The 21,459-nt window shown below is 41.0% G+C and overlaps 1 protein-coding gene across 5 annotated transcripts in view; it reads right to left on the bottom strand.

The window, feature by feature from the left end:
• Positions 1 to 21,459, bottom strand: part of inpp4b (inositol polyphosphate-4-phosphatase type II B) — a 218,774-nt gene that overhangs the window by 113,028 nt on the left and 84,287 nt on the right. Inside the window, exons 1-3 of one of the 5 annotated variants that reach the window (XM_063883246.1) lie at positions 18,584 to 18,693; positions 12,524 to 12,568; positions 2,966 to 3,084 (exon numbers count right to left, since the gene is read on the bottom strand). In XM_063883246.1, coding sequence (XP_063739316.1) covers positions 2,966 to 3,084; positions 12,524 to 12,568; positions 18,584 to 18,668 — 249 coding nt within the window. In that variant the 5' untranslated portion in view covers positions 18,669 to 18,693. Of the gene's footprint in view, positions 1 to 1,517; positions 1,673 to 2,965; positions 3,085 to 12,523; positions 12,569 to 18,583; positions 18,699 to 21,459 lie in introns of those variants that run through there. The other 4 variants (XM_063883245.1, XM_063883247.1, XM_063883249.1 and 1 more) reach the window with 4 other exon arrangements.

The raw sequence follows: 21,459 nt of genomic DNA on the forward strand, positions 1-21,459 counted from the left end.
ACTACTTGTTGTTATGTTATTGTGGCATAAACCGGCAACAACAACAACAACAACAACAACAACAACAACAACAACAGGATATTTTACCAGCGAAGAACCAGAGCTTAATCGGGCTCTAGCCTTTAGGGGCGGGAAAAAAAACGTTAACATTGTAGTTGCTTTTGTAACATCTGTTATTGAAACATGACTGGTAAGTTTAGAATTTGTCCGGTAAAATTAATTATTTCCGGACACTTCACCGGCAAGAAAAAACCCTAGCGGAAACCCTGATACACACATAACTTGATCAAACTAATCTCCAAACCACAAATGTATTTAAATATAAGAGGATTTCAAACCCAGTCGGAGTTGAAAAGGTTTCAAAATGGATACCTCACCCTTTGTTTCCTCGACTTGTATGGTATTTTTAGGGCTCAGGTGTCTGCAGAGTTGCTGGTTAATGCATACAGAAATTACACTGACTTACTGACCTTAAACTTTTTTTTATTCTGTCACTATTTAAGTTTGATCACACACTTAAAAAACACGAGGTAACACAATGAGTAATGTTCGGGAGCTGTAGCTGCAAGACATTTAAGAGATATTTAGAGGCAGTGTGTTCTAAAACTGACTTTCAAAATAAATTGCACCTGGGGAGGTCATTTATTTTAACTAAAGAGAAGTCCAGGTCCAACATGATTACATGCTCTCCAGTTTTTTTTATCTGACCCCTGAGTAGTGATTCATGGATAAGACTAAAGAGAGCTTGTTCCATCATTTATCTTCTAAATTAAACCCTAGTAGCATATGCCGTGGATTCCTGATAATACACCTATCACACGAAAGGACTAATGCTGAAGCCTTCATAGGAGAGCCAGCTGCAGCTGTTGGCGGGCATCCCGGGAATGTGACAACAGGAGAAACACAAGTGGCAGTTGTGCAGTCTTCAGATTCATTTTACACACTCAGTGGGGCTTTCCGGCACACACACACACACACACACACACACACACACACACACACACACACACACACACACACACACACACACACACACACACACACACACACACACACACACACACACACACACACACACACACACACACACACACACACACACACACACACACACACACACACACACACACCTTTGGCCTCACAGGTTAAGGAACATCTGCTGTTTGTGAGACCATAGGGTTCCCACTGTCCTGACAAGCAACCTCTGTTTCTCAAAAAAAAACTAAAATTGGACTTGATTCAAAGAAGATTTCAAAGTCACATTGAATTTTCTCAATGTCATGCTGCTACTGGGTCAAAAATATCCATATAATACTGATCCGACAGATGTGATTACTGTGAGAAGTGCTAAATATACTACTATAAGTTATAGCCAGTATCTTAAATTATACTACACTACACTACCTAGACTAATAAAATGAATATATTGCAGAGGAAACTCCACAGACTATCTTAAACACTTCTTATGAAGCTACACACCTCTCTTTTGAAACCGACTTGTAAAATCATACACATACCCGTTTTCTGTTAAGTAGAAAGCAGTCCATATCCTCAGATGCTGCTCCAAATCTTGAACATTACAGCCATGAAATCAAAACTACAGCGGCACTCAAGAGTTTCTGCGGAGCCGGCTGAGCCAGCATACAGGATCCTACCACATCCTGTGTTTCTACACACACACACACACACACACTGCTTTTCCCTTGACAGGACCGAGGGGGAAAGCAGTGGAAATGCAGTCGTTCAGAGAGACGGTTATGCTCATTTAGCTTTAATGGATTAGCAGGAAAATAATATGCGGCAGGAAACGTTGCCCTCATGTGAGGAGGGAAGAAAAAAGTGCGTGTGTGTGTGTGTGTAAGGGGGTGTTCCATAGTGGGACGGGGGGCAGCTGTTGCCGCCCAAAAAACACGTGTGTGAGTGTTTCCTTGGCAACAGCACTGTCATACTGGAGGCAATAAAAGAAGCATTTAAAGAGGTTAAAGATCACTCACACTCTCACTGAATGAAACTCCCACTCAAACCCTTACTGTACATACTGAGATATAGTTACTGGTACTATGTATGGCATTTGTTTTTCCTCCAAGTGAGGAAATACCAAGTTCACGCTTCATCTAAAAAAGTATATATGTTCAGTCAAATGATGAATGGGTTTTTTTTGTACTTTGTGTGAGTCTGTTCTTTCCTGTTTTTCACTCTGACTCAGTTGCTGCTATAAACACCTGCATTTTCCCACAGGGATAAATAAAGTTCCATCTTATTTAATTTTGAATTCATGTGCAATGCCTTGTCTCCATGCTGCTGTGACAAAATCATTTCCCAAACTGGGATCAATAAAAGTATATCTAATATCATTTTTTATGTAATCTCATACTGATAGAAATAAACAATAAGGAACAAGATTTTGGAGAAAGTGTTTATATGATGATGTAAGATCAGAGGCAGGTGTTCCTCCATTATATGAATATATCTTGTTATAACCGCCCAATCTGATGTTTGTATAGTTCTGTATGTTTGAGCTGTGGCCATCCGTGATCACATCACCCTCATTCATTGAAATATTAATGCAGACTGATTTTCCTAACTCTCCTGCAGGGATGAACTTAACTATATGCAAGTCACAGGTGAACTCCAGTACTAAAACAAACAAACAAACAAACAGCACTTCACCCTGGATATGATACTGGTAGAGAGGCACACATCATCTGTTTTGAATGTGCCACGATAAAGAAAATTAAAGCTCATCGTGTGTTCCAGTTCATTGAGTCAGATGCGGAAAAAAAGGTTTAAAAAAAGAAGGGCAGACTGAGAATCAGTGACCCAGAAACACAGAAAGACAACAAACATCAGAGGTCAGGCAAAGAGAGGCGGGTGTGTGTGTGTGTGTGTGTGTGTGTGTGTGTGTGTGTGTGTGTGTGTGTGTGTGTGTGTGTGTGTGTGTGTGTGTGTGTGTGTGTGGTCTTACCTCCACTATCTCTGTGCAGGCATGAGAGACGAGGAGCTGCTTGTGGGGATCTATGACAGACACCTGGACCAAAGCATTGGGCTTCCTGTCTCTGCCTGAGGCCAGCAGATCAGTGCAGGCTACAGAGAGGGGAGAGAGGGAGGGAGCGAGCGAGGGAGGGAGGAGAAGAGGACGAAAATCAAGATGAGAGGGGGAGATCCTTCACGATAACACACATAGGTGACACAAATCACACAACACTTAGTCACAGGAGAATGTGAAAATAAATGAGATAGGAACACAGTCAACAAACATAGGAGAAGAAAGGCTGAGGTAGAGGATTTATAAATATCTGTCAGATTAGATGTCAAAGAGCTAAAGAGCTGCATCACCACAAAATAACAAATGAGTTTAATCTGCTGTTATCACTTCTCTAAGGCCTCTTCTCAAAACATTATTAAGGTTTTAGGAAATATATAAAATACATAGGGATTGAGATATAAAATTGTTGCCTCAGTAGTTGATTAAAATGGCAGTATAATTTCCCTCTGGCAGTGACATACCAGTTTTATGAGGGCTGTTATTTTCCAACAATGAACGCAGCTTGTCACTCAGCTCCAGTGGCTTCCAAGGACAGGAAAGACTTTGCATCCCACAATTCCTTTATAGGAAACCAGCGTTTCCTGGTTACGAATAGAAACTCCCCCCATAAGATCACACTCACTGCTCCCATCGCAGCTAAGCGGATGAATCTTTCTTTGATAAACACTTCAGTGGAAAGACTTCTTTGTTATATACTAAAAGATATACATGCAGTTGTAAAAGTGCCCTTTTGATCGAGTCAAAAATATTATAGTTCTCTTCCTTTTGCTAAAAAGACTCTTCTCTTCACATCTCATTAAAATAGAAGGCCTATAAAAACATCCAGCCTGAAACCAACTAAATTAGACCATATGGCTCTTAATTGACCTATTAACGAACATTTGTATACTGTACACTCGAGTTCAGTAATGACAAACGTGTGTTCGGCAGCCTCCCTGGCTCCTGTCCAAGAGCTGCATTTTATTAAACCTATCCAGCACAATTTTGGCATGTAAACGGGAATTGATCTGCTTGCAATGCCTTCTCAGTTTCACACAAAAACAGTGTGGATAATGAAGAAATAACAAAATAAAGGCAGAAGATAGTTTCTTTTTGTTTTTTCTTCCTGTGTGGTATCTAAAATCTAAAACCCTTTGTCTGGACTCCTTTGTTTACTTCTTCAACATAGTGACATCACTATGCAACGCTTGCGCTTCTATTGGCTAGCCCTCCAACACATTGTACGTGATAAGGGGAGGGACATCTCTAAGCTGCTGACCAATCACAACAGAGTAGGCCAGCTAGCAAATCAGAGCAGTAAATGATGAGCAGTTTTTGATTATTAAAGCACGCAGATATGAAATTGATCATAATCGGACCCCTTTAATGTTTATGCAACTTAACAGCAACAGGCGATGGAAAGGGAGTTTTTTCGGGAGCGCTTTTAAAAGTGAGTAAAGAGTCAGAGTTGGTGTTTATTACTGATTAAAGAGAGGAGAAGATCTACACAGTAAAGTGTTTCATTTTTCCAATGCGCATCTCTTTTCAAAAGATACCTTTGTTCGAGACACATTTAGTACTCAACATAAGGCTTCCTTTGTAATTATGCACATACCGATTATGGCATTCAAATATAGCAAACTCAGAGGGAACCAAACATCTTTCTGCAGCAGTGGGATGCTCATTGTACCGTCAAGGTGACTGTCCTTGGTTTTTTTTTTTTAACAACAGCATCACAAACAAAGCAGGGATTTAATGAGCATTTGTCACACTCGCACGTCTGCAGGAAAACAGAGGAATAAAGGAGCACGCATTCAGCATACACAATTCAAAGCTTTTTATGTTATCAGTGACTTAACTACTCATTTTCAACCTGTCTTGTGTGAAACCGAACAAACTTCATCATAACAGTAGAGAAATATTTGGTTGAAGGTTATTTGAGCTGACATCTAAAATATTTAAAAGGCTTCAATTAAAGAGAATGGTTGTTTAGTGTTTCATAAAACATATTGACATCTGTATGCAATTGTTTTGTGTTCCACAGGTACCCGTTGAGATTTAATATTCTGGGATTTTAGCTTTGAAACTAAACAAACATCAAACACAAACTTACAAGTCAAGTAGTCATCAGCAAATATGACTGATTTCTTTATTTTTGTGTAACAGTGCTTAGCTTGCATAGTTGTTTAAACACTTAAACAATGTGTGACCTTGGAGTGACTAACCAACTGCCTTCAATTGATTTCTCTGACTGGAGGGGATCTAAAATTGATATGTGCAGCAATCCAGATTTAATTTCTACTTTAAAGTACGTATTGCAGCTGCCCGTTCAGTTGCAAAAACTATGCGGACAATTGGAATTGACTGGTTTTTCATAACATCTTGATCTTTGATCCTCTGGCTCATACATTTGTTGCAGCCAGTACCTTGGAAATGTCTATGAGCTGTCAACAAGCTGTGCTCTGCCTGAGCTCTCTCTGCGGCTCAGTCAATCCGACAAATCTTTACAGAGTCTGAGAGACCGTGATGGATACTGCGGAGGTTCTTTGGGCATATAGCTAACACAACTCCACCACTGGTGTTTTGCTTTTTTTATGACACAAAATAGTTGAATGGCGGTATCACATTCCTCAAATTAATTTTCTTAAAATCTTAAGCACTATTCTTAAAATAGTAAACCCGTTAAAAGTTTCTCGGGTAATTTCTCAGATTCAAACCAATGCTAATAGATAACGAATGTTTTGAGGCATTCTGTACTCTTTTGGTCTGAGACGGTGGACGAAAGGGTTGCAGATGGAAACCAGAAGCCCTTCAGCGAAAGCTCGACCCGTGAAGCCAAACACACCGATCCAAAGTAGTAAATCATAGTGTATTGAGCGTCATAGACATACAGTATGTTTGCTTTTTGGTGTCTTGTGTATTTTATCAAATTAAGGATAAAACCGATGTTGAAGATTATTTACCAGTGGGACACTAAATGGATACTAGGTCCTATCTATTACAGTACATTCAACATGGTGGGCAGGCAAGAGTCAAATGTTGTACAAAATATATTGTAATCAAAGTTCTAGAGTTTTGTTTTTTTATCAATACATTTTGATTCCTGCTGAACAGGAGACATACGGAGGATCTTCTTTCTGTTCTTTTTTTCATTCTGAAGTGATTTTAGTGTTGAAAGATCTCAGTTTTGTCTGAGGATTGGTAAAGAGTCTGGTAGTAAGGAGTACTGCCCCAGCAGGGGAGAATGAAATCAATCATGAAGGAAATAACTTGGTTTAACTTGACTTAAGGGCAAGAAGCCATCACAAGGCTGACTTAGAAACGTGTATTACTGATGCTGTTCTGCTACAGATATGAAGAGAGGAGAGCTGTTGGTAGAAGCCAATCTGTAACGGACTTCAGGTATTGTTGGTTTAAATATTTTATGGATTTATTGCCTATAAAAGCAGACCTTTTTTTCAAGTTTTACGGTTTCTTTAACACAAATGAAAACTCTTGGATAATTTCAATAGTAGCCATCTAATCGATATGAATTGAACATGGGTGCCTATGGCTCTAATGCATCATGACTGCACCTTGTAAGACTTAAATCCACTAAAGAGTCCTCTGAACTAGGGTTAAGAAGAATTGATCTACAGCTCATGTCGTCCCACGAAACCAGAGGAGGTAATGAAAGAGGATAAATCAAACATGGATATGCTTGACATCATGTAGGGTCTCAATTTCAGAATGTGTGTGTGGTCAGTTTACCGTGCGGGTGATAAAGTGGGCATCGTGATCCTCTTCAAACAACAGACCATTTTTAGAAGATTTAGAACAAAGAGTCATGTGTGACCTAATTGGGGTTAAAATCAGGCTTTATTTCAAGCAGTGTCGGCCAAGCCTGAAAGTCTGACTTGAGGGAACATGTTTACTATCGCAATAAAAAGGGACTATAACATTGAGAGCCTCTGATTCACTTAGCGGCTGTTGTTGGGAAAGGGCTACAGGATATAGTTGTACAGGATCTTGCAGTGCAGCAGAGCTTGTGCATGTATTATCTCTGAGGGGCTATTCTCATTCAACATTCCCTTTCTCTCTTTAAGATCCCAGTGCCAGGTCTTTTGGATTCACATTAAAGAGGGTATCACATTTGCTTATGCAGGAGGAGGGCTGAAGCATAGGAGTGTGTGTGTGCATGCACAAAGCAAAGCGAGGTAATGAAATATACATCCATAGGCACTGATATTCATTCAAAAAGCATCTGTGTGCCTGTGGTCGGGGGTCTGTTGTGTCACTGTGGGTGCAGTAGGAGCTGAACTGTTTACAGACCTGCATAGATAAACATCTGAATACATCTGCACATACAATTGGAACATGTTTGTATGCAATTACATACACAAACATAATCGCTACACGCCAAAAAAGGTTTCCAAAGAGCACAATCTTTTCTCTTTCAGTCTGTTTCATCATATCCTAACCTCATATCGTCCACTTTGTTGCTGTGTCTGTCTCTAAATCACATTAGCTCTCTTGTCTTGACATGATTCTGTCATTGTGTTTCCTTTTTTTACCCACAAAACCTAAGAGTGTTAATGGCTACTGCAGACATGGACGTCTATTTGACTGGCCCGGGGGATCTTCTCCATCCCGCCGCACAGTTACCCACAGCCAGGCGGTCGATTGAAATGGGACAGGGTGCCCGACCATGCATCACCACACTGGCTCTCTTACAGGGATATGACACTTGGACTGACCCTTTAAGGTCAAAACTATTATGATGGTGGGTGGGGGTGTCAGGAAAGGGAAAGAAAGAGGGGCAACACAGAGAAAGGATAAGAGTTTTCCCTTAGAGAGGCATTTCCAGGTGGAGGAAGGAAGCCTGAGTGAGAGGGGAGATAATGAGGGAGGAGACGAGTGACAAGAAGGGAGGAAAGAGGAGTACAGCCTATTAAAGTGAGAGAGATTCAAATAATGGAGCTTAAGGTAGAGTGCCCTAAAGAACATTTTGGTCACTTATTTTTGAATTACTTGCCACAGCTTAGGTTGGAATTAATTGAACAATGACGTGACTTGCAGTTTTAGTCAAGCGACTTAACTACCAAAGTTTACTGAGACTGACTCCTAAATTACCATAACACTTGAGCAATTGGAGTAATAATGTGTGCCCATCCTTGGAGGCTTCAATTACTCGGCTGTATTTATTTTGTGTGATTGGACTACGCTGAGCTCTTTCAAGATGAATCTGCTGGAAATGAGTTTTAATGCAGGGGGCCTCTGAGACCCCACAATGAATCTGAATTCCATTTAATCGTGAGGGGAGCCCTGGGAGTTGCCACAGGAGACACCAATATACGCTCAGCTCCAGAAGACACTTATTCATCGTGATAATTATTTCAACGCTTCAATTAATTTGACAACATTATTTGCATGTGCCACCATTTGCGCACCTGTTTGCAGATGGGTCTTGGGAAATCTGAGGGGGAAAACAGGGGCTGTCGCGTGTGATAAATATGTCCTTCACCTGCTGCACAGTGCTGCTCGAAACTCATGTACATTTATAAGATATTGACAAGCATATGGTGTAATGTAACACAGTGCCTGCAATTTGTCGTTTCATATGGGAATATGGCCTCAAATTTGAGATAAATTGTGTATAATTCAAAGTGCATTTGTCAAGCTGACATTCACAGCTAATTTCTTTTCATGCGTGGATCCAGCGCTGGAGAGAGGTTTGAACCCTTAAAAAAAAAAAGCCCTACAGGGTAAATTTGTAAATGTTTCTGACAGCAATATCGTGAAAACCAATCACCAGTCTAACCACTGCTGTATCACTATATGATTGACTGGCACCGGTGTTTGCTTTTTATTATTATTATCAAAACCATCTATTTGTCCGCTGTCATTTTTTCACCGTGAACGCCAACCAGAGGGAACTTCCTCTGATGTTTTGCATTAAAAAGTTTGATCTGACAGCCATAGAACAAGGAGGACAATCTGTCAGAGATATTGTGTACGCAGATAAAAGCACCTCCGGCAGCATTATACAGTGTCTGTCTGCACAATCTGCTCCCACAAACAAGGTCTTTAGAGACTTTGTTTTGATAGCGTCTGTCTGACAAATACAGTACAGCTCATAATACAGACAAGACCATAATAAGGTTCTTCTCTATTTGCTTCAGGGAAGTCACCAGTGCTTTTCTCAATACTTCTGAAACACCTACACTCTTGATCCTCTCTGGGAACAGTTGAAAAAACACGATGGCGCTTAGGAGAAGTCGGCATACGCCTACAGAACCGTATTTTTTGCTTGAATATTGACAATTTAATTTGAAACCTTCTGGCTTGTAACTTCTCACCTCAAACACTGTTGAAAGGTTATACAAATGCACTCTGGAATAAAACTACTGCAAAAAACTAAGGCCTTTACTGGAAAAATAACAAAAGACTTCTGCAAGAGTCTTTATAGAAGCACGAAGTTAGCTTTGACTTTTACTGCGGTAAATCCCCTCACAGAATAGACCTGATATTCCACGTGTCATGTACATCATCACACTGACCCTCTGGTAGAAAGAACAGAAAAACGTAAAAGAGAGACAGGTGTATGAAAGATTTAAATTAAAATGTGCAACTGTTCTTTCCTTTGCTGATGTTAATAAATGAGTGCTTATATGCTGTTGCCACACCTGTATGAGCCACTATTAGAGTACTCTTAGTTTCGGAATCTTTTACTTTTCCAGAACTGCTGCATTTTCTTCAGTGTGGAACTTGAAAGGAATCATGGAGGGACTTTCCTTTCCAAAAACAAGACCTGAGTTCCCCTGGAAGCAATCTTAGAGAGCGTTTTTGATGTGCAGCAGTGCTTGGGAGTCATAACAAGATAAATAATTAACCATTAGTTTTATCAATATCTCATCCAAGGGTTGGAATATAACGAGAGTAATTCTCCTACTGACTGTCTGCACTAAGGCGCAGGAGTCACCCATTTAAATTGGTTTGTATTGACAGAAACACATTACCATTTCTTCGGTGAGCTTGTTTGTTTATATCTAACTTTTTGGGTAGAGAAGTCATTTTTATGACACAGTGTCAAAACAGAGGTAAACACTAACACACATATCTCCTCATTATTACTGGGTTGACAAAAGAAGTCCTGAGCTGCAGTTTTAAAATCCCGCTAGTGATGAGTCTGACAAGCAAATGACCAGTGTCTCTTCCTTTATCTGAGTAGAAGTAGGGAGTCAATGTTTTCTCAGACTGTGTTATGTAAACTGAGCAGCTTTATAAAGATAGCTATTTAATAAACCGGTCATATTATTAAGCTTTAAATGATGACTTCACATTCACAAGGCTATCTTGAAGTAATGCATTGAGCAAAGTAAAGACCACATAATGTTCTGCTCACAGAATAAGTGCGAATGTGTTTGGATTTGTTTGTTTGAACTGCAATTGTATGCTGTTGAACATCCATATAAGTATGCATACTTATTAGCATAGAATAATTGCTTCTTATAATAAGCTCCCTGTTGCTACAGAGTTTGAACAGGGCCGCAAATCCCGGCAGTAACTTCAAGTACACGCATACGTTTATTTTTAAGATCCCTCGCTTAGACATGAAGCAGTGGACAGCTTCCAACCATTATGTGTGTTTAACATGCAAATAGGACTTGTTATGCTCATTGTGAGGTTTACATATTAGGCCTATATTGAAGGACCATTCAAAGTACAGCTTTCTTTGGTTTTCGTGATCTTCCAGTAATCTTACTGAGTACTCAAATGAACTGCAACTACAAATGATGTATTTTTCCTGTTGCCTTTCCATAATTAGTATTTAATATTAGCCACTGAATAGTTTGTGTGTGGGCTGTCAGACGCTTTCCTTATGAATGTCTATTTATTTTCTCTGTCCTTCATCATTTCCATTAAACCAGACAAAGCTTCTACCTGTGTGTGAAATCTTGTTTCATAATGTATTTTGTTGGCACGCTTTAGTTCAACTGTTTCCTTCGGGAGGTAGGATGAATGCTTGGATAGCACTCTTTGTTATTCTTATTACAGGTCGCTGCAGGTTGATTTTTAGACTTGCAAATATTTTTTAGAACTATAAACTTTAGAACGAATGTAATACCCGACTGTATTGTGATTTCATACTGTCAGAAGAAGAAGGAAAATAAGTAGGAATGAGAGTAAGACTTAGAATACACAAAAGTATTACTGACTTTATCCACTGTGGTACCGAAACTTGGACCACCACTAACAATTTTCAGAGCTGGCCGGGGGCAGTTGGCAACTTTCAATATTTTTAATGTCGGATTCTAACGCTTTCAGCAAAGTAAATCTGAATTGAATCTAATCTAAAGGGTATCATGAATGACACTATGGAGAAAGTGATAGACTCCATAGATGTGCTTGATTAAATTCAGACTATTTCCTCCTTATCGATGAATATCACTTCAAGAAAATGTGAAGTCTTTCGATTCTTCAATTTTAAGTATTCAAAATTTCATTTAGCAGAGATATCTTATCATGAAAAATAATCTAAAATAATGTTCTCTTGAAGTGCAACATACAGCATAATTTCAGGAAAACTAAATAAAAACTAAACATTTAGAACCCAAAGCGAGCATTATAAAGGAACTCTGACTACTTGTGTTTGTGACTCACTGTATTTATTTGGCTCTTCGTGTAATTGAAATGCGATCATGAGGAGTAAACACGCGGTTGCAGGTCAACGTATTAACTGTTTTAATGATCATAAGAAATACACTGAGCACTTCGTAGGCCTCAAGGTAATCACTGGTGAGGATACATGTGTGGAATAATGATCTTTTCTAATACCGGGGAGATGAAACAGATATTGTGGAGCCACATTCCTGGAATATCTGAGTCATGCTTTGTTGTGAAACACAACAGTCGGGAGCCTTTGTTGCAGTCGCCTCAAAAGATAGAAAAGAGGGAGCCATGCGCCAGTCAGTGATTCTGTCAATCTCTTCTGTCAAAGACCATTGCACGACTACTTCTGTTTTGATTCTCACTTGAGGAATCTTAACCTGAGCCACAATGAATTGTCTAGAAATAGATTCCCAACATCTCAGTTGTATTAAAAATGAATAAGGCCACCTTCACGAGAAGTTCAAAGCAGCCTCTTGCCATTCTGTCTAATGTTTTCTCTGTGCTTTTGCTGTGCTGTCCCTTCTAACCAAACTCAGGGCGTGTGTATGTGTCAGCACTGAGAAAACATTAAGGATGTTGGTAGATATGCCACTAATTCTGACTGACTTCTGCATTAGTGTAACTGTCAGCATGTGCCTGCTTGTTGGTGTTTGTTAACAACACTAACATTTGGATTTATTTTGGCCAAAGGGCCTGATAAGTATTTCTGGATGAGAAAAGACGTTTTTGACACTACTGGAAGTGTGCAACCATGAAAGCAATCCATGTGTTTTTTATCTAATGTGATAGAAGGAGAAGGAGGTGATATCCTTTAAATGACCCTTGAATCACAGAGAATACACTTACCAAGGCTGAGCTCCATCTGAGGCAGCTGGGGCGTTAGCATAACACCTTAGAGATGGAGAGAGAAAGAAAAATAGAGTGGAGTTAAGATCACTGTAGACGAAACAACATCCCTCATAACTTTTTTTTTAACGGTATGACAAGTCCGAAACCCATAGACATCTTCTAAACAATGAAATAAAAGGCAGCACATCCTCACATTTTGCCAGTAGTTACATGTTTAGCATGTTTTCCACCCTTTAATTCAACCTTTTCTTTTTTAATCTACTAAGGAAAAGTGAGCTTCATAGCCATTACCCTACAAAAGTGAATAACACTAAGGGGTTGGAATCTGATGCTTTATCACAAATGGGGCACTACTGTGGAGAAACCATTTTAATCGGCGCAAAAATTAATCTTAAAAGATAGCATTCGAACGCACTGTGAGCCCGACAGAAAGCGCCACAGTGATTGATGTTACTCTTCATGTTACATTATGCAAACACACTGCATTCTTTGCGAGTGTCAGAACAAGAAGATCTAGGTATCCATTGTCCTCCAGGGCTTATGCCATCCTGATGAGTGGAGGACTGACTGCTTGTATCATCTGTCACTAACGCTGTCTCTCATTCACCACTCCCACAGTCCGACTCACACAACCATTCAAACACCAAAATGATGAAACACCTGCATAATGGTGCAACGTGAGGAGGGGAATGCCGCTCTCCTCTTCCTGCGGTGCTTTGACACAATTGGCCTCTCTAAGGCTCATCAACCCCACTAATGGGCCATGGATGCTCGATGCCTACTGATGTATGGGGCCACACGACTTTAGTTAATAGTCATTTTATATAATGAGGATCCTTCACTAAAAATGATTTACTTTTTATAATTGCTGCATCCACTGCATTTCCTTGCTTTTATGCCAATTCGGGTCAGTTTATTTTTAAAAGCTTTTCATCACACTTCAAGGTCTTTGCAGAGAAATCCATGCAGAATTGACTAAACAACAATCACACAACAAATGAGGCAATATGAAAAGGTAAGTAACCTTTTATTAGATCTCATGCTGGACAAACATAAAACCAGCCTTAAGATAAAAGCAGCAACAACCACTGGCCCTCTGTGAAGAGAACATCTGCCAAGTTAACATTATCAGTGCAAATGTTGAGGAAACCTGGGGTGGGGCAAATTAAACAGTCAAAGCATCTGTGTAATTAGCCGCACTTAATAGATGTTCTCCTCTTCCACTGACAACACTCAAAGGGAAAAAAATGACTTTTATGTCCATAGATGCATAAATTTGGATCTGCTAAAGCTCACAGCAATGTTATGAATTATGTTTAGGGTGGATAGTATATGATACATTCAAATAGAGACACTAAAACCAGCCTTAAATTAAATAAAGTTAGTAATTTGATAAGGTTTTGATTTTTTTTTACGGTGTATCGCTCTCTTTGGAAGTACTATCACACAGTAAGCAATGCATTTTGTATAAGTGATCTACATTTTATATAGATTTTTATATCCCAAAAATACATTTCAGACACTTTCAACATAAACATAATTTCTAAATTAGCTTCTAACATTTCTGATTTTTTTTATATGAAAAGGTCTGTGATTCTTCAGAAGTGTTGATTGTTTCCCCAAACTGAAAGATTGTGTCAAAATGTAAACACAATTGTAAGAATTCCAAAACAGTATTTGTCTTTAATTATTTTACATGTACTCTTCTGAATGTTGAATGCATGTCAAACAACTAATGATAAAATCATTTATTATTAATAACAAGCCTACTAAATGATGGGCATTTATACTACTAGTCTGTGTCCTATTGGTAGTAACTTGCCTACTGAGGCTGAGAAACGCATGGCTTGCACTGCATATCTTAATGAAGCAAATAAATTGTAAAAATAAATCTGAATATGACGGTGTTTTCTCAGGTGTCGGTGAATTAAGCTTGTCAGCTGCTGTCGGGGTGGGCTACATTTGAATAAACAGGCTTATGCAAACTTAGAGCAATGTCTGTTATGCATAGCACAGTCACTGTCTAATTAATCTAGCACACACACAGTTCAAGTACATGGGCAACGCACATGCACACAAATAGGCCAATTATGTATGTAAATACACTTTTTGTGTCATTATGTGGTTTTCACGCTACTCTCATCATCATCCCATTCCCCGGGGTGTGTCTCCACTTGTTGTCAGCAATAAGGCTTCCTTTGCGAGTGCTGATGAAACTTTAATAAGCCTGGATGACACGTTGTGTTGTGGCAACGCGGATCCCTTTAGCTAGGTGGGCTGAGACGGTGCCAGCTGTTGGGCCTCGTCTCTGGTGCCATCACAAGGGACTGTCACTTGAATAGCCCAGTTCCTCCGGAGGACTCCATCTGTGCTACACACCACGTCATCTAGAGTGGTAAAAAGCATTGGAAAAATATCTGTCATTGCAGAACTAATTGAATACAGATAAGGAGCAAAGCTGAGTCTGGGTCTGATATGGGTTGTGGATACTGATCATGAGACGTACCCACAAATGGCAAAGCAGCGAGATATGCTTGATAGTGAAGCAGGAGGAGGATTGGAGTTAAAATATGTCTGAATTCCAGAGCAAAGCCTGTCAAGTATTTATAGAATATAGAAGGATCACGGCAAGACGCTTTGATTGTACGACAGCAACCACACGTTATGTTGAAACTAAGAGACATTTAACATGACATTTAACAATGAAGCTGTGGAAGGTGCTCGACAACATCCACAGTTATTAAAATCCTGGAGAAATGATGCATACGTAACCTGAGGACAGAACACCTGTTATGTACGCCGTGACACCGTTCTTGTCTTTGAGCACAGAGCACACCGCATGTCATTAACCTCTTGGTGAGAACGAGGCTGACCAAAACAAATACACAAAGTCTAATTATAATAATTACCCATCACACGGGGAAAGGTCAACCACCTGTACAGACTATCTCAAACACATCCCCCTTTAGCACGTGAAACCCACGGGTGATCCAGCTTCCATGTGTGGATAAGTATGGGGGGGAAAGTGGAACAGGTGTGGTATTCAAAATCGATATCCGCTGGCATTATGAATATGGTAATAAGCTCAGCATGGCGACAGGCAGCCAGGCGGCAGATGCAGATGTAACTCCCAGAGGGGCCCAAAGCAAATGAGGTGTGCTCGCCCGCTATACCGCAGTTTCATCTGGCTTTAGAAATAATAGCACAGCCCCCATTGTACCTCCAATCTATCACCCCCTTCCCTGTCTGCAGGTGGGGAAAAAGCCAGAGGATAGGGTAATTTATTAGGCTGTGAGCGTAGTAGGTGATTTCTCTGGAATGACAAAGTTAATTAATGTACAGGGACTTAAATTGTCCGTCTTGCGGGTGATCATTTAACCCTCTTCCCTTCTCATTGCCCTGCGTCGTCACCCGATGCACACTGTGATAACAACTCACTACCTCCGAGCAGACACTCTGAGAGGAGTTGCGGAAGTAGGGAAATGTGGAGGAGTGTGCACACAGATTTCACATGGGATTGCTCCCTTATTCCTGACTCCACAAAAAATAATTGTGGAAAAGCTCCAAAAATACTGCCTGCCGCTGCTCCGGTCTACATCAGGCGCTTCGAGCTCGACAAAAAAAGAAATCAGGCAATTTCCAAAAAGAGCTCTGACAAAGCCCCTCGCAGTGGGTAAAGCACACACTCTTAATCACTTCTGCTTATCCTCTTCATGAATAGATATTACAAAAATGGAGCCTGTGCCATAGTCCTGTTTATATTTTGAATATCATTTACTTTGGATGTTGAGATGACATTAATAATTCACTTATATGGCTGGCTCACCACGGGATTTGAAATTTGGGGGATGTAACTGGTCGTCTATGCATAAACACCCCCACTAACTCGACATCACATGCACACAAATGGCCTTAACACCACCTGAACATCCCCTCTGATGATTCAGTTATCAGCCGGGCTAACACAGAGGATGTTTGCACAAACAGGCGCCCCATTAGGACAAGTGGTGCTGAATGGGAGCGTGAGTTATCGTCACATTACTGCCCTGGGAGATTGAGAGGCGACAGATGGTTTTGTTGCCAGCGTTTAATGAAGTGTTGTGAAATGCTGAGGGGGTCTTGACTGTTGCGCCAATGGGAGATGGAGTGTGAAGGGGTTAACAAGGGCACGGATGGAGACATTTGCACCACAACAGTGTGTGATGTGAGGCGTCGTGCAATGAAAAACCAATGAATCAAGCTTTCAATGGAAACACAGAGGAAGAAAATCTGCTGTGAATGCTTAATTGGTAAAATAACATAATTTCACCCTTATGGTGGGTGAATGTGTTAAATGCCAACTCAGTCCCATCTTAATAAGTACTGAGCAGCACCCACCTCTTTCTGCTGTCAAGGAGGAGGAGATAAACTATTTCACCTTGCGACTGATAATGCAGGGTTGTCAACTTGTCTTTCGTGCCAAACATGGTAATTATGTTCTTTGCGCTTCCCTTTTGTCTCACAGGATGCTTCGGGGAAACAAAACAGAGGTACAGTGAGGTGTCGTTCGTTGTTTTACTCCCACACCTGTCAGATGTCAACTCAAAACTGTGACAGTGTTTTGTTTTTTTATAGCAGCGCATATCGAGGGTTCGCAATCAGGTCATTACTGCTGGAGCACGTGTGTGGCTGTGTGTGTGCATGATAAAATCTGGGCATATGTGTATTCCTTTAAGGATATACTGGTGTTTACATGTTTCCTTGGGAGTGTGTGTGTTTGCGTGTGAGTAATTGTGCATGTAAGCTGGTTCAGCGTGAATCTTGTTGGTTGATGGCGAAAGAGAAAAGGCATTGTGAATTGCGCTTTCATTCCTCTTTGTACGCCTCCGTTTACTTATCCCCATGGGGAACATGATGGTGTCGAGCTTGCATGCCAATGCAAATGCTTAGCAGAGCTGCATGCAGTGTCTGTCCTTTCGGTGAGCAAAAGGTATTAAACTTGGAGAGCCGGCTTTGTGGCATCACTGATATGGTTAATCTCTTTAGCATTCTCCTGTTGTGATGGGCACTCAGACATCTAGTTTGCCTCTGCCAGCGCTCGTTAGTGACAACACTTTCAGGCTGTATGGAATATGACTGCAGTAAAAAGCAAAGAACACACAAACAACCAAAGCACACACAAACACAGACAGACTTGTCAACAACAGTGTTTTCCAAACTTCAAACTGTGCAGAGCCACTAAATCAAATTCAGTGCTGTCCAAAATTAAGTAAGGCAGCCTTCTCTGTCATAATTAATTACATTCTGAGACAAACAAATTGTGATTTTAATTCCACCACACGGAAAGAAGCTAACATTTAATTGGAAACCTGTGGACAGGAAGCCACCAGGCTTTAAAATCAATTTGCCAGAATAATTTGTAGAGACCGTTGACTATTAAGTTATCAACATGACATCCCGATAATCTTTGTATCTGCTCATGTAGTTTTTAAATCATTCTCCTGGAATCACCTGGAAACACTTTGTCAAAGGCAGAAATAACATTATTACAATAAGGACTGCAAAAAGATGACCCCGATGCACGACTTATCGAACCAAACGACACTCCAGTGAATTAAGTCATTATGGACTATCGCGCAAAAAACTGTTTCTCCTTTCATACAGGTAGCTCCACCCACACCCACCCCCACCCCCACCCCCACCCCCCCCCCCCCCCCCACACACACACACACACACACACACACACACACACACACACACACACACACACACACACACACACACACACACACACACACACACACACACACACACACACACACACACACACACACACACACACACACACACACACACACACACACACACACAGTTTTTGAGGGACAACCACTGCAAAAACAAAAAGAAAGAAAGAAATGCCAAAAACTAAACATCATTGGGAAACGCATTTAGAAAACGTAGGAAACTGTACACAGGGAGAATTCTGACAGCAGACAAGGTGTTTCAGAGTTTAGATGCATGAGGGGGACAGAGGAGAGAGCTAGAGGAGAAAGATTAGGACACAGACAGTGAGCTCACCGGCAGCGGTCAGTCCTTCAGGGTTGGCACTCAGCTCCTTCATGTCCACCATGCAGTGTCCCAGTTGTTGGGCGCCGTCCTCCATCTGTCCAGATCTCCCTCCTCCACCTCCCCTCCTACCTCCTCCACGAAACACCACAGTCCAGTCCAGTTCCCCGGCTCACACGCAGCCTTGCCAGGCAGAGAAGCTGTCACAAAGATAGCAATCCGCTCGCCTCGCTTTCCTGCTGCCTCACAGCGCGCTCCCCGGCAGCATTACAGATGCCTTTTGGAAACTAATATGGAAGAAAGGGACCGGCGAGGGACCTGGAGCAGCAGCGGGAGGGAGGGAGAGAGAAAGAGAGAGAGAGGGAGAGCAGGAGAGAGAGGGGAAGGGAGGAGTGATGAGGGAGTGAAAATGAAAGAGAATGCAGGACAGAATTGATGTTATGTGCGATACAGAGCTCTATACATCAATCTTGGGGCTGTCAGTAGGGCACCTCGACCAGACTGCACAGCGCAACACAACTCTGCCGCTGTCTCTCCCCCCTTCTCCTCTCACTGCGCAGCCAGTGCTGCATCCAGACATGGCAGCAGGGGTCCCTCTGATTTCTGACATCAGTCTCCCTCCTCTTCTCCAGCCTCCTCTCAGCACTCCGCCACCCTTTCCTTTCCCTTTCCAGCAGCAACACAATTAACAAGCATCAGACTGTTGAACTCCACGCGCCGGAGCCGGCAGCATGTGATTCTCAAAGTTACATATGGTAGAGAGAAGGGGAAAAAGACTGGGTAGTGACAGTTTTCAGTGCCGTGTAATGTAAGTGCTGTCTATTACTCAGCATGGCGACTTACCACAGGGTTAAATCAACAGGTTGAAGACAATAGATGTTATTGAGACAAATGTTCCTGCACAGCTGGGCTGGACATCTGCAAATACTAACAAGTGAGCCGACTAAAGATTTTGCTTTAATCAGCAATTATATGTAATGAAGTGCAGATTAAGCCTCTCTGTGTGTGTCTTCATCTCTTTGCCCTCCCCGCCCCCCCATCCTCTCACACTGTGAAGGTTATTGTTAGTTATTTGGCTACCGAGGCCATGATGCTACAGTAAGACTGTATCTAAAATCAATGTTAATTTATACCCTGCTGAATGGAGGGTGTTGTGGTTTGAGCTAAAGCTCGATAAAGACACAAAGGGCAGCAGCCACAAACTCCTGCAGGAGGTAAAGATCCACAAAATGCATTATGGAACATGTAGCGTCGCCCATAACTGTACACACTGGAATATCTGAGAATAAACATGAAAGCAAAAGAAGATGAATAGTAGCTTTTTGTCTGTTAAAATAGGCGGTTTCTGCTTATATGAGCTACAAAGAAAATACTCGCACAAATCTTATATCACTTTTATGAGCCATGCAAGAATACAATAAATAAATTCAAATGTTGAATTCATAGAAAATTACAAAACAAAGACAACATGTATAAAAAAGACAATTAAATCATCACAATTTTATTACTGATTGATGATAAAAGGTCTTTGTCTTTTTGGTATTTTTTTCTACCTTCTGCTGTTCTCCATGTACGGAATAATAATAGACAATGACCTGTTAGGTCAAAAACACTTAAAGACCGATTAAAGTGAACCATTGGGCTCTATACATCTCAAAATCTAATATCTATTGTTTGTATTATGACAAAATGTTTCTAAGTGATTGAATCAAATTCAGACAAATACGTTTTGAAACTATATATTTGTATTGTTGTGAAATTATTCACTTATGAACCTTTTTTGATATTTTGTACTGGGACCACCAGCTTGTATTATTCCTGGGGATTGTAGGAGATTGTGTGTCATGTACCAGAATTAATTCAATATTACTTTATATGACGTTTACTAGTACAGTTCTGGGTGCAACCACAAATGTGTTTACTTTCAGAAACCTCCAACAATATAATCAGCCTTTAAAAAGCAGGACGGGTCAAGCCCTAAGTGGGAGCCACAGGGGCCACAGGGGCCACGTTGAGCTCTTGCTTTCTGCAGACGGCGGGTCTGGCTTGGGGTCGGTGCCAAAAACCTAAATGAAGATAAATTGGTCCCTGCAGGAGCAATAAGACAGAAGATGAATCCACTTTGCACGAGGAGGTTTCTTCTTCACTTTCCACTTCTCTCTCCATCCTTATCCCTTCATCCCTCTAGTGCTACATTCTTCTTGTTTTCCACCCCCTTTACTCTGTAAAACCATCAAGATGAATGTTGTTCTCTTCGGTTGTAATGAAAATGTGGTGACACGCCCGTACACAAAAACACAATCGTGTGGGTGTCTGCGCAGAGACACACACACAGACACACACAAATGGCAGACAGAGGCAAACAGGTCGGCCGAGTGATCCATTAACATTCTAATACGTTTCTTTTAAAGGCGACATGTGTTGTCTTATTAAAGCCTGACTGATAGAGGGGGCTGGAGAAAATCAATAGACAATGCACTACAGATGGAAAATAGTACAAGAACACTGGGAAGAAAATAAACATGCCCTTTTTAGCTATTCGGCCCCAAAGCCTGCCCAATAGATCCTTACATTTACCCATTCCAATAGCACTTGAGGCCCATTAGAATTTGAGATACACTCTTTCACAGCATTAACTGAAGAGAGCCAATAGCTTGATTCACTGTTGAGTCTGCCTCCGCTAGGGTTACACAGCTGTAGTGCAGAAAAACTGCAGCCGCAACACATTCCATGGCGTAAATAATACACACTGTGGGCCAAAAATTGCCCGGGGCAGACTGTGGGCTCACCTGAGTCTCAAAACCCTGCTCATGAAATCATATCAATATTGATTTACATAATATCACATGGTTTTTGTATATATATATTATGCATTCATCTTGCTTCAG

The sequence above is a fragment of the Eleginops maclovinus genome, chromosome 5 (genome assembly GCF_036324505.1).
Source record: "Eleginops maclovinus isolate JMC-PN-2008 ecotype Puerto Natales chromosome 5, JC_Emac_rtc_rv5, whole genome shotgun sequence".
NCBI classification, from domain to species: domain Eukaryota; kingdom Metazoa; phylum Chordata; class Actinopteri; order Perciformes; family Eleginopidae; genus Eleginops; species Eleginops maclovinus.